The sequence below is a fragment of the Echiichthys vipera genome (assembly GCF_963691815.1).
Source record: "Echiichthys vipera genome assembly, chromosome: 8".
Classification (NCBI taxonomy): Eukaryota; Metazoa; Chordata; class Actinopteri; order Perciformes; family Trachinidae; genus Echiichthys; species Echiichthys vipera.
In genome coordinates, this window is record NC_139833.1 from 22,129,036 (window position 1) to 22,143,478 (window position 14,443).

The window sequence follows — 14,443 nt, forward strand, 5'->3', positions numbered from 1 at the left end:
GGGCCTTGACTTTGACACTCATGATCTAAGGCTTGCTCGTATGGGGTCAACATCTTCACTATATAGCTTGAAGCCGGACCCAGACGCGTTTTAAAAGTGATTAGTTAAAACCTAAAATCAATTCTTAAGACAGGGAGCCGATGGAGAGAGGCCAGGATTGTGGGGATGTGATATTATCTGTTAAAACCAGTAAAAAGCCTAGCTGCTGCACTTTGAACTATAGTAGTTGGAAGCGAGAGAGTGACTTTTATGAATAACATAAGTTTAAGACAATAAAGCTGGCCATATTTTACAACACATTTTATAACATATTCCATAATGTTGACAGACCGCTCTCTTGTGGGATGTGAAACATTCGTGGCAGTTTGATGATGCTGTCACTACATTTCGGTCGCAGTCGTGAATGCCACTATAAGAAGACCAGAGCTATAATCCACGAAGGAATGACCTCTCTTTCACTTCAAGTTTTGTTGTAAGAAAGTTGAAGAGGCTATTATATAGGTCATGCGATGTGGTACATCTTAATGCCTAGAGTTATTTTAATGTCATATTTACAGCAAGGGACTTCTCCAAGTCAACCTGATCAATTCACTTGGACATTTAGTCCGGTCTAATTTGACTGATTCAGTGTGTCCACTCAGCTGTTAAAAACCAGTATGTACAGCACTTCCTCCCGACCATGCATACATACCACTGAGGTCATACATGTATGCATGGACTAATGTTGCCTCCGTGACCATCGGTATGTGTATATACAGTATGTTCAGAGCATGTGGGTGTTCAGACCCTGTGTGTGGGTGCGTGTGTGGTCTTGAGGCTATGGAGAGCAGTAACAAACAGTTGACAGGGTGCTGTAGAGATTTAGGGCGAGGTGCCAAGGAAGCCATGGAAATATGTCTGCGCGCACACACACACACACACACACATACATCTCGTCCTCGGATCTCGGGGGGCATCTGCTCTGGTCCGGGTCACTGGCAGCAAGCGCTCGATCGGGCCTGAAAGTATCACCACGGCAACTGCATCGCATAATCCCATTCCATCTCATCCCATCCACGAACTGTGTGCGACGTGATTGGCCTGTTCCCCCTGGGGCGCTGAGGCTCAGGCGCTGTCTGCTTACTCGCTGTGTCAGCTATGGTTCCGAGTCTGTGGGCGGGGAGCGAGTAGCACATTAAAGGAGCATTTGGTGCATTTTGGCAAGAGACTGTGTGAATTATGCAGACGCACCCCTACTGTGACTGTGTGTCTGTTGGTGCAGTGCTGCCGGTGTGAGTCCTTCATGAGAAACAGTGTGGGCAGGATAAGCTACTCTTAAGCGAACAATATTCCTTTTTTTCTGACTTCACCCAGTCTTGAAAGTTTACATCTAGCCACCTTATATTATTTGCTAGTATCATCATGTTTCTACCTTCACATCCCTCCCTGCATCTGTCTGTTTTCAAAGGCGGTCACAGTGGATATTATTTGTTACCTTCTATGATAAAGGAATAAGGTCAGTGGATAAAAACAGTGAATTTACATGCACAGTAAAAATATGCATTTCTGAAGATCAACAGTGCTGTTTCTCTGAATGTGCTGTTTAAAGAGTTTTGTCTGCAGTGAGGCATCATATCCAACAGGGTTTCTCTCTTTATGTTTAATCTTTTTTGGCATCTTAAGTGATTTGTTGTTACCTGCTCAGCACATGAGTGCCACTAAAGAGTTAGATTGAGAAATGGAGATGAGAAGATTAACTAAAATAGGCCTGAATAATACAAACAGCTCTGAATAATAAAAAAAAATCAAGAATATTCATTCCTTTACTCATCTGTCACCAACTTTGGCTTTCATCTATCCCTCCCTTCCTCATTCACATGACAGTGTACGCTGGCTTTGATTTGAGTTGTCTACCTTCACTGTTCCCCATCCCCACCACCTCCATCGCTATCTCTCTTTGTTTTGCTGAAGAATACAAACATAGTCTGAATTAAAACACAACTGACAGTCTGCATCCAGTTTCATTGCTCCTCCTCTGTCCTCCTCCCACGATTCCCACCTCCCCCTTCCATTCCTCCCTCTCTTTCTTGCTCCAGCTGTCAGGAGGCTTCATTATTAAAGATTCATGGCGGAGTCTGGGCAGCTCTTCCAAAAGCTTTTGTCAGACAGACAGAGTGTCTCAAATCTCACTGCCACTAACTGGAGGTGACATAAAGACTCTCATAGATCCACATGCATCCAGGCCCACACAGTCAAACACACACTCTCACTATGATTAACTGTGGTCTGTGCAGCCCTTATTAATTCAAATCATCCTAAAAATGGGATTCTTTTTTGATCAGTGCCTACTCTCTTGCTAATTACCACTTCATGTCGTGCCTAACTGTTCATGAATGTTATTATTTGACACTCACAGTGCAGTTGTAAATCACCAGTTTTGGCTGGGTTTTGTTTTTTCTCATTAGAAGTCACAGTGACCTATGGTGTCAGAAACATAATGTGATTAATTTCATCTGCTGTCTTCTAGCATGTTTTACTGATTCACCAGAACAGGGCTGCGCTGTTTCACCATCGTCCTTCTCACAGTAGTTTGTCTGCCACTTTTTCTTTCCCTCTCTTTCTCGCCCTTCCACATGCACACATGAATATAATGTAGTTCTCTATGATTGAACAGTATGCATTAAATACATCATGTACAAGTCTTTTTGCATTAGATTAATGTGTATCATTTTGTCCATCTCCAAGGGGATTACAGAGTTAGGAGGGCGTGATGTGCTAACATGCACCTTTATGCTCAAACATATAGTGGATGAGATAGGGCCGCATTCTTATACCCATTAGGGCTGAAACGAGTCCTTGTAACTTGATTTCTAAAAAAATCCCTGTGGCAAATTCTTTGCCGACCATGTACTCGGCCATCTCCAATAGTCGATGTACTGTAATTGTCAAATTACCCAACGGTAATGGATGTTGACATTGGGGCGTCTGTGGTCATTCGATAGATTGGTTTTTCGATCCCCAGTTCCTCCTGTCGCATATTGAAGTGTATTTGGGTAAGATACTGAGCCCTGAATTGCTCCCCGTGCTGTGCATGGGTGTGTAAATGTGGTGTGATTGGTCAGATAAGTTTAGCTGGTATATACAGGAGATATCCACTGCTATCAGTGTGAATGTCTCTGTGAATGGCTGAATTTGACAAGTAGTGTGAAAGCCCCTTGAGTATCCAGAAGACTAGAAAGGTGCTATATTTAAGTACCATTTTTCATTGTGTGTTTATCAAAGCTTCCACCTATTATTTATGAGACATCATGAAAGACAACTATTTACATACATTTGACGGTGGATCAGCACACAAGTAATCTTAGTTGTACACCATAACAGAATCAATGGTTTTCATCTTAAAAATCCTGCCTTTCATTTGTTTGATATGCAGTATTGGACATAACAAACTAAATTTGCACGTTGGGTATTTCCTTGAGTAAACTCTTTTCAAGGACATTTCAGGAGGGAATAGCTTACATGCCACCAGGGAAAACAAAAAAGATTCTCTCTGTACCAGGAAACTTTCACTGGCAGTAAAGATGGTGTATCTTAGCCACACAGACCATTACTGACATGGAAGTAACATCCAATTTCCCCAGGCTTGAATCAGGTCGGTTTCGCACATATTTCCTGAACACCAATAAACTTACATTCATGGATGAAATAAAGCAATGGCAATTCAGGTTTTCAATCTGGCTTCCGGGGTTTGGGCTTGGGTCAGGCTGGACAGAAAATCTTTGGTTCATGTCGGCTCGAGCCTAGACTTTTGGAACCGATCATAGCTCTGTGAGCAGTGTTCTTCAGAATGATGTTTTATGGCTCATTTCCTCTCTCATGATGGCAGATCCAGTCAGCCTAAATTTAAAAACATTTGGCTTTAATTGTGCAAACTGTTGGTACTAAAATGCCATATTACCGACTAATGTTATTCTTCTATCTTTTTCTTTGCATTGCTTGTACAGAAAAGCCCAGGAACAGCAGAAAAAGGTGGTATTAGCAGGTTGTGTCCCTCAGGCTCAGCCACGGATGGACTACCTCAAAGGACTCAGCATCATTGGGGTACGTGTGTGTGTGTGTGTGTGTGTGTGTGTGTGTGTGTGTGTGTGTGTGTGTGTGTGTGTGTGTGTGTGTGTGTGTGTGTGTGTGTGTGTGTGTGTGTGTGTGTGTGTGTGTGTGTGTGTGTGTGTGTGTGTGTGTGTGTGTGTGTGTGTGTGTGTGTGTGTGTGTGTGTGTGTGTGTGTGTGTGTGTGTGTGTGTTAATTTGAGTTATGTAGGGATTCGGTCATACAGCATTCCATATGTGTGTGCAGTTGTTTCTGTATGTAATGGACAACACACAGACACACACAGATATTGACAGTTTGACCTGTCATTCACCTGGCCGCCAACCTGCTGTGTCAGTTCTATTCTGGCCCCCCTGCCACTTGTTTGATCAATAGACCTCCCGAGAGACACGACCAAGACTGCTAAGATGAACATGATGGGAAGTAGAAAAGAAAGAAGAATTTATGATGGAAGAAAGGTAGAAGTTTTTTCAACTTGAGGCGTCCAGGGCAGTCCTGCTTAATAACGAGGCTCAAATGTGAGGTGCTCAGCAACTCTCTTGAAAACAATTATAAAAATCTGTCCTAGGCTTCTAAAATGCAGGAGCCTTAGTCATCTTTAATGTTGTTATCAGTTCTAAGTTATAAGTCTGAGATGATGCTAACCCCTTAGACATACAATATACACTATAGTATACAGCATATGAGTTAGGTTCTACACTAGAGGTAGAACAATCCCAAAAGTCTTATGTTCTTCTTGAATCAAGTGCCCAATTTCACTGTTTTTCTCAGTACATGGCTGTCTTGTCGTTCACATGCAGAACATTTCCCTCCAGTGTAGAAATATTGTGTATATTGACGCCTACGCTATCTGGAGGTCTGTGTTGAGAAAGACAGAAGTAGGAAGAATCAAGTAAATGATGTGAAGGACTCATGGCTTTCTCAACATAAATGTCTTTGACGGTGGCATTGGACAGTTTGCCCCTCTAGTTAAAATCACACTAGGGCACTCAATATGCAGATGTAACAACAGGAGGGGGAAAAAATCATTTTAAGTACATTTTAGAGTAGAACTGTAATATGGAATGGTTATTTAAATCTGTCCGTTTCACCTCAGTAATCACATGAGAAAACGAAAAATATGTGTCAAGGTCATTACTGTTTAACAGCTAAATGAGTATCCCTCATTAAACAATTGATGATGTTCGTAATTACAGTGTTTACTATCTGCTGCCACTTTCCAGCATCCTGACAAATCCTTAAGTCTTATACTTAGACATTTAAACTGAGAGTTTTTGTGGATTAATGCAATTCACAAGTTTCTGTGAGTAGTTTGATCTCGCAAGCAATTGTGTAAAAAAATAAAAAAATAATCTGACACTCAAACATAAGGACCAACTCAAACAATGTGAAGTTGTTATATCATGCCTTATAGTTGATGTGTAATGCAAACATGTCTGTACCACACATAAAAAAATTTAGGACACAAGTTTAGGATAATTCCTGCATGCCTATTAAAGCATACAGTTAAATTAGATGTATCCCATATTAACTGTATACGTACATGCATGCATTTGTTCACTCCTTGCTCACAGAGAACAAAGCTTTGAATCTGAATCACCCCCGAAAAAACTTGATCTTAATTTCACATAATGCTGAATTTATTTGCTTGTGTAAGAAACAAACTGCCTCATTGAGAATGGCAATAAATCAAACGGTCCAATATTCAATGTTGATTACTGCCACTGTCGCAAAAAATAATGGGTTGGGGGTGTGAGGGGTGTCTCAAATGTTACGTTAAATATCCTTTACTATGAATAATGTAATTCCATTTAAGTAAACATGCCACCGTGTAACGTAATTACATTTAAATCAAGTAGCATGTATGTATAATATAATTACTTCAGATAAACAGGCTTGTATATGTAATAGCCTTCAGGGCGAGGCAGAAACATCTGGGAAGTTTACCACTGTCTGTCCTTTCATTGTCATGAGTAGATTGGATTATATATTCACACACACACACACACACACACACACACACACACACACACACACACACACACACACACACACACACACACACACACACATAGATAGAAGGGCGTATGCATGAACAGGCAGACATGGTAACAAACACGGACGGAGGTATATGAGTGTGCACACACTCCCCTTGTGTATCCTTGGTAGTTACAATCAACCGCACAATGACACTGACAGTTGGTGGGTTATGCAAATTAGATGCAAATAACCAGTCATGAATTTGTATATAGTGATTGCCCTAACGGCTAGATAAGGGGTGTAGTTAAAAAATAAAAGTGCTTCCTGTTTAATTCATTCAGTTGAATTGACCTGTGTGTCAGTTTTTACATTTATTTCTGTTTAGTTTTCCTGTCTGACGTTGCTGTGAAATGAATGACAGTGTATTGTGTGTAAGGTACACAGTCAGTCACGCAAGGCTCCAGTGTTTCGCGTCTCTGAACTGGACATGTCACATCCTGTATCTGAGACACATCACACAAACACACGCATGCATACACATGCACACGTTGCTGGCTAGGTAGTCAGGAGGATTACAGTGGGTAAGCAGTGTTGTAAACATGAGAAGCACGCATATCAGCCTTCTCACTGTACAGTTTATTTGTGTGAGCCAACTTTTTGTCCTGTTTTAATGTTTTTTTATTGTATTTTAATTTATTTAAGCTTTATTTTAAAGATGATTATTTGGCTTTTTGCCTTTATTGTAGTACAGCTGAAGAATGACAGTAATGGGGGGGGGCATGCAGTGGAAGATGCAAGATACAGCCGCAATGTTACAAGTTTGTAGTGAAGAACAAAATGAAGGCTGAGTTCGAAGATGGATGTGGTCTGAGCAAGGGCACTGGTTGTAGGGGGATAGAAAGTTTGGGATCGGCTTTGGCTCCCCCGCTGCCTCGATAACAATGCAAAAAAATATTGGTGCTTTCAAAACATGCTTTTTTCTTATTCCGATAATATTCCAGGTGTATAAAGCAGAATTGTATAAGAACTATAACTGAAAAGCCAGATCTGAATTAATCTCTGAAATGTGAACAATACCCAACCCGTACTGTAAGTAGGGACACCTTCTGCTGCTCTGAATGAACCCAGATAGCCCTGCCATTATATCAAACTAGTTTTTATCTCAGTGTGTAACATGCATTGACTGCTGCATACAAGATACAGTGTGTATCCGCGTTTGAAAGAAGTACTACTCTAATGGGCCTGGAGGCATTGAGAGCCGGTGCCAATGCTTAAAGCACAGACTTCTAAGAATAGAGAAAGTGAGTTAATTAGAGGTGTGTGTGTGTGTGTGTGTGTGTGTGTGTGTGTGTGTGTGTGTGTGTGTGTGTGTGTGTGTGTGTGTGTGTGTGTGTGTGTGTGTGTGTGTGTGTGTGTGTGTGTGTGTGTGTGTGTGTGTGTGTGTGTGTGTGTGTGTGTGTGTGTGTGTGTGTGTGTGTGTGTGTGTGTGTGTGTGTGTGTGTGTGTGTGCGCAGAATATAACAGAATACGGTACAAGCATTGGTCGTAGTGCAACAACTTAAGATTCATACATTCCAGAAAATACACACACTGGCACCAGCACCCACGCAAACCTAATAACTAAAAGTAGATGCAGTCATTTCTACAGACAGGGTGGTGGCAGGTAACTAATGTTAAAACATTAACAGAAAAATGTTTGCAAATATTTGTAAAAGTATTTAGTTGACAAGATCAACTGAAATGTAAAGAGGATTGCTAACTGATTGGCCGAGGCTGCGTTACTTTAAGGTGCCACATAAGATAAGGCATTATTGCAAGGGAGGTGCCGATGTGTGACTCCGACACAGGCCACAGTGTTTCTGTGAAATTGATAAATGATCGGCTAATTAAGGATGTGCCTTCAGTCTGACACAGCACAGTGAAAGTGAAACTGCAGTTCTAAATATACCGTCTGCTTTTGTTAAAGATATAAACAAAACACATTAATTTTTTATCACAACGAAAACTTTTAATATGATTGCCGTATCAGAGATCAGGAATAACATCTTAGTTACCTATTGGCGTGACCACGGGCAGTACTGGACTGGATGTGCTGCCACCGCAGCCACTATGTCAGATGCTTGCCACCCAGAATCAGATGCAGAGTCAGAAATACTTTAATAATCCCAGGAGGTTGAGAGGGTATATTACATTAACAGTGCAATTAAAAATAATAAATAGTCCAAGAATGCACTTTGAAAACATAATTTACCATTGGCATTTATTGTTAGCCTACATTAAGCAAAAAAAAAAGAATATACTGTATATATTTATATGAATATACTGTATAATATGATTTTTACAGATAATGTGCTACATCATGATTTACAGTACATTTACATATATATTGTGATATGAGATTTTGGTCATTTAGCCCAGCCCCATTCTCAACATAAATTGTTGGGTTTTCTCTACAGGAAGAAATGATGAGAAAAACGCTCTCGCCTGATTATAACATGATTCAGTTTTAGTCATTCTTTCATCATCTGCTATTGGTAACCTGTATGCCCATTTCTCAACCTTGAAGTCTTACTACCAGACTGTGTCCCTGTCAATACATAATATAAGTGGTGTTGCAGCTACAAACTGTAGACACCTAGTGGCATTTAGGAAATCGATATCACTTAATCCTGGCAGGAAAAAACTTGGTGTGATTATATCTGTTTGTACTTATTTGACTGTGTGTGCATACCGCATATTATCTTTGTGTATATTTACATGCCCACCTTGTTTAAATGTGGATCACTATATGTGTGTTTGTGGGTGGTCAATATCAGGCTTCTGTTTGACTGTGTGGACTCGGGTTTGTCAGCGTCAATAAACTTTTCCCGTGTGTGTTTCTGTATTTTAGGTCCAACAGATTGATCGAGTGGTGGAAGTAGTGGACGAGGCTGTTAAAGGTATTTTAACGCATGCTCGCGCACACACACACACACACACACACAAACACACACACACACACACACACACACACCCACACACACACACACACACACACACACACACACACACACACACACACACACACACACACACACACACACACACACACACACACACACAGAAGCACTTGTATGAGTGAATAAGCAGAAATGCATTGATTAGCTAATGAATGAATGAGAGCTCTTTCATTGTTGGAGGAGGAAATGTATGAATGATTTTCAGTAAAGTAGTCAGTCTACCCTTTGACAGAATGATGGACTAAGAATGAATTACTCACTTTTCTGTAGATGAGCAACTAATAAAATAATAATTGCTTTGTGTTGACTTTATGCCTGCTTTCCCACTATTAACATTTAAAAACATTACGAGTAATTATTGTCAATCCTAAAGTACCAACTAGAGAGTTATTCAGAGATTCAGTGTTGTTCAAAGTACAAAGATATACAGGAGTTTGTTCTTATGTGTTAATATTAGATATTCAAGAGCAGAGCGAGTTACTGATAGGGCTGTAGCTGAGTATAAATATTTAAATCAGATTAAGCTGCCCGGGGGGTTTAGATCGGCAGGTCAGGAACGACTGTTCGGATCACCTTGTTTCCCCACATTTCCTCTGTGGCAGTGCGTCGTGACTGGCTCTAGGTCGGCTTAAAAAAGGCCTGGGTGAAGGTGGCTCCGGCCTTGAGTATCCCTCTCGACTTCCTGGGGGGCTGGGGCCCTCTCATCCTGTGGGGAGAGACGAACTGTCCTAAGTGCGTCAGGGGCCTGGGGCGATGTCGGTAACCCATCCGACCCGTCTTGAAAAAAGGACTCCGTAAATATCTATAGATGACCTGAGGGAATCACAGTTCAGCTTGTTCCCCCTGCCTGAATATAAATTATAATGTATTGCACACTGACTGACAATAGAAAAAAAAAAAAACAGCTCTACCCGAAGAATTTGAAGACTACTGAGGGGTCACCTATGGATAATTCAACTCACTGACTTTTAGGGGGCAGCCCTATTGACTTCATTGCTCTGTAAGATGAACGGTTTAGATTGACGTAGTGTGTTTAAAAGATAAGTCATCAATGTTGCTTTCAGATCTGACTTGCTGTGTGAGTAGCTTAAGTGGTCTTCTCTGTCTGAGAAGCTCACTAACGGCAAGACAGACTCACATGGCAGTGATTAGGTCATCCATTAAACCATACATAAACTGTTAGTGAACCACCACTCTTAACTGTTTAATGAAGGTCAAGCAGAGTTTACAGTGAGAGTGTCCAGTCGAGCTGTCATACACCCCCAGCTGTTCTCTATTACAGAACAGATTGAGGTGTGTGTGTGTGTGTGTGTGTGTGTGTGTGTGTGTGTGTGTGTGTGTGTGTGTGTGTGTGTGTGTGTGTGTGTGTGTGTGTGTGTGTGTGTGTGTGTGTGTGTGTGTGTGTGTGTGTGTGTGTGTGTGTGTGTGTGTGTGTGTGTGTGTGTGTGTGTGTGTGTGTGTGTGTGTGTTACTAGTTTGCACTGCAGGCTTCACTCTAATGAAGGACAACTGAACTGAGGCTTATTTTACAATGTCATCAACCATAAATTGTCTGGCTTCACATTCGAACATGTACACTGTGACTTTAATTTCTTCAGGATTTTCTATGATATCTTTCCTTTTCTTCTTCCTTACCTACTGCCGCATCTACGATTTCTTCCCTTCCTTTCTTCCTCCTCCCTCTGCCTTCTCACTGCCCTGTTCCGTCCCTTCTGCCCTCTTTCCCTTGCCCCCCCCCACCCTCCATAGAAACTAATTTCCCCAGTATCATTACAGTTCTTTATGACCTCGTATAAACCGAGAGCTGTTATTTCAGCTCGGAGGCCTGGGCATAAACCTTTAAGTCAGGGGATTTGCCTTTGGTAATGGCTACTAAAATACTTACTTCAATGAACTGCTAATAGACAATGTTCTTTGCTCTACCAAAATTGCTTGCAGGTCTGTTTTCCACATGACAAGAGTACTGGTATGCTTTTATGAGTTTGTTTTTGGAGGTGTGAGACTATGTATTCAGTTCGGATCCTGGCTCAAGAAGAACTTGACTCCATAAAGATACCTCACTACTGTAAAACTGCCTTTAATCATAATGCATCTACCTAACATAAAGCTCAAGCTAGTACCTGTTGTAAATGGCAGGGCATTTTTATCCTTAAGTTATCTCCGGTTTGGGTTGCTGAGCAAGCACACTACTTAACATTTATACAGTCATAGACATTACAACTACTGCCCAGTCTTATGGTGCTGTGCAGTGTCAGTGATTTGGTGGGTAATGTTGTTACTGTTGTCCCAATCTTGCTTATCCAAATCAATAGTTGTTTTTTACGCTGTGCCAGATGTTGATTTCCTTGCTAACAACAAACACAGCTTTGGCTTTATCTTTTATTCCAAACCCATTGGCAGATCTATAAAAAAAAGAATTAATGAATCCCATGGATGCACATTTTTGCACGGCCACCTAGCCAGATGTTACGTGTCTTTGTGATGCTGAACAAACAACAACACAGGAACAACCGGTTATTTGAAGAGTAAAACACAGAGAAAAAATTTATACATTTTTTAATCAAGAAAAAAAAGTATGCAGACGCTTGCACAAAGACTATCAGGTATGTTTTATTTATTTCTCTCCTAAAGGAACGCATACTTCCGCTGAAGTCTGATATTTGCACTATTAATAAATAACTGCTGTACCGCTTTCTTTATAGGGCCGTTTTGATGTCTTGATTTCTTTACTGGCCTCCTAATATTGATCTTCTCTCACTGAGATGATGATGCCATTTCACCTGATCTATTTTATCTTTTAGAAACGGTTTAGATTTAGTGTGTGTTACACAGAAACAGGGGGCAGAAAAGGTTAGACAGGCTAATGTATCTACTTAGCCACAGCCCAGAGGCTACATGGCCCCCATATAACCTCATGATCCTTATTTCACCAGAATAAACAAACTTATGTGCGTATCAATGCTGAACAAATAAAGCACGAGTGTAAACACATGGCTGAATAGAAAGAGGCACTTTGACAAGAGGAAGAGATAACGGAGAGCAGGTACAAAGACAAGTTGATGTATTCACAGATATTTTAAGTCATCTGAAGGTATTCTGAACATTGTCTTCTAATGCTCGTTGACCTCCCATCTGGAAGTGACAAAAGCTTGTAATTGCCAAGCATCAAAACCTCATATAGGGCTTTTTAAAGGAAGTGTTGTTTTGAAATGTTTGTGTTAAGGCATAAAGAAGAGTTAGTAAAGTAATACATCCAATGTACATCTAAGATATTTCCCTTCAAATTTGATCTGAATGGCACTTGGCAAGAAAGTAAACAGCTTTTCAAGGACAGTCATATATATCTAATAGCCTGTTATATTGAGGAGATAAATGACAAGCATTACACCCCTCCTGTCTTCCTCATCCACCACCTTTGTCCCTTCTTTCCAATGTGCCCCCATCCCCCCAATCCTGCCTGCTGCTTTACAATCAAACCAGGGAACACTACAAGACCCACCACTTATGAGACATCAGACACAGGTCAACAGGTCAATCTTTTAGCTCCCTACCTCTCTGATCCAACCATCCATCTTGCTATCCTGTACATCTTTCATCTGTGATGTATTTTTTCTCTCTCATCATCCAACCATCCATCCATCCATCCATCTATCCTGGCCTTGCCTCCCTCCTTTTCTCCAGCATGTTATAATGGGTGCTTACGAGTGGAGAGAAGGATTTATGTTGGTTTGTATTTATGAAGGAGAGAAAAGAATAAAGGCGTGAGGAATTGGAAACAACACAGCAAGGAAAGGGCATTCAGTAACTATAAAATGTAGTATAGGGCGAGGTGTGTCTCTGTTGCCCATCACAACAGCGGGCCTCTCTAAACTCTGTAATTGAGATAACAAATAGGCCAGCATTCTTTGGTTTTCTTCAGCAACTCAATTTAGCTATTTTATCTCTTGTTGTTTCCCATTCATGGTCCCCTAGGCCTTGAAATTGAATTTTGCTTTAGGTACATTCCTGGAGTGATTCCATACTGGTAGTAGGATTATTTCTTGAGTCTTGGCTGGCACTTGAATTGACAGGGTTCCTGTGCAGTTTTAGAGGCAAGCAAATAAGATATGGGCTATGACAAGTTTTATACTGTAAGAAGGAACAAGCTCATAATTATGAAAAAAAAACAGCACCATACTGGTAATAGCTTTTTCCTAACAAATCTGCAATTAGGCATTGATAACTTTATTTTCCATCAGCTAAAAGCACCAGAAACAAATGTTTAATGTCAACAGTCTGGGAAAAATTGAACCTCAAAACAGGATTTACCACAGTTCTTTCAAAGCCTGGGCTGAAACTGAATTACTGTCATGCCTTTGTTTCAGCCAATGAAGCTGCACATCTACAAAATGTGAGTTTCAGGTCCAGTGTTGAACCTCAACATGAAAGCCGTTATGGTTAGATTTGTTCTGTGATAGGCTGCCACTTTGTGCTTTGGAAAAGTTGGTATATGTATATCCTTTTTAACCTCCAGTGTGATTGGTGAAAAACTTGTTACTTTGTCATTATGTTATTATTCACAACAGATAGGTTCACATGCCCATTCAACTGTTTTCACTTTTATTTGGATTGAGAAATCAGTATAATCAAAGTCCAAACAAAAGGAACGGAATTTCTAATGCTTAAAATGCAGTTGAATGAGTTTTTACACTAGACTTTGAAGCATTCTAATCAAGACGAAAAAGTGTTGATCTTTTCATCATCTTTTAGCCATCACCTTTGGTACTTCCTTAACTTTTTGGTATTCTGCACTGGAATATTTAAAGTAGCATTTGAGGAGCAGGTGGAAATGTGAAACTTAGATCTTAAAGGAAAGTATTAATATAAGGATGAATTGATCGATCAGTCAACAGATGGAGCGACGGTTACTGAGGGAAGAACTGTTGCTTGAATTTTAAATCCATGTTTCAGGACCAAAGGTAGAGACACAGATTGCTAGTCCCAGCTGTTCTCCACGGGGGAAGTTTTCTAATTTCCTTGCTTGTACTGGGATATTACGAACAGTCACGCCTCACCGATTGGCTCTTTGTCCTCCTCTGGGGCAGATTGTCATTTTTATCTACCAATTGATAGCTATGCTTCCTGCCCTGAGCCCACCCTCCCAGGAGACCCATGTAAAGCGGATGAAAACAGGAAGACAATTCCATCCCTCAACGACTCCATCTCACATACCCTCTCGGTGGTAGCCCTTCAGATGGTTGGAGAGGAGAGATTACGCCATCCCATTTGTGCACACCAAAGGCTGGACATCACTTGCTATTAGCTCTTTGACTCCATTGTGGATTTTCATTTGCTTCTGTAACACAGTGTGATATCTCCTGAGTGCTACTACTTTTAGAG

The 14,443-nt window shown here is 40.8% G+C and overlaps 1 protein-coding gene across 2 annotated transcripts in view; it reads left to right on the plus strand.

Moving 5' to 3' along the window:
* cdkal1 (CDK5 regulatory subunit associated protein 1-like 1) overlaps window positions 1-14,443 on the plus strand; it is a 336,709-nt gene that overhangs the window by 82,955 nt on the left and 239,311 nt on the right. For both annotated transcript variants that reach the window (XM_083918841.1, XM_083918840.1), the window contains exons 5-6: window positions 3,984-4,080; window positions 8,956-9,004. In XM_083918841.1, the coding sequence (XP_083774967.1) occupies window positions 3,984-4,080; window positions 8,956-9,004 (146 nt within the window). The remainder of the gene's footprint in view (window positions 1-3,983; window positions 4,081-8,955; window positions 9,005-14,443) is intronic.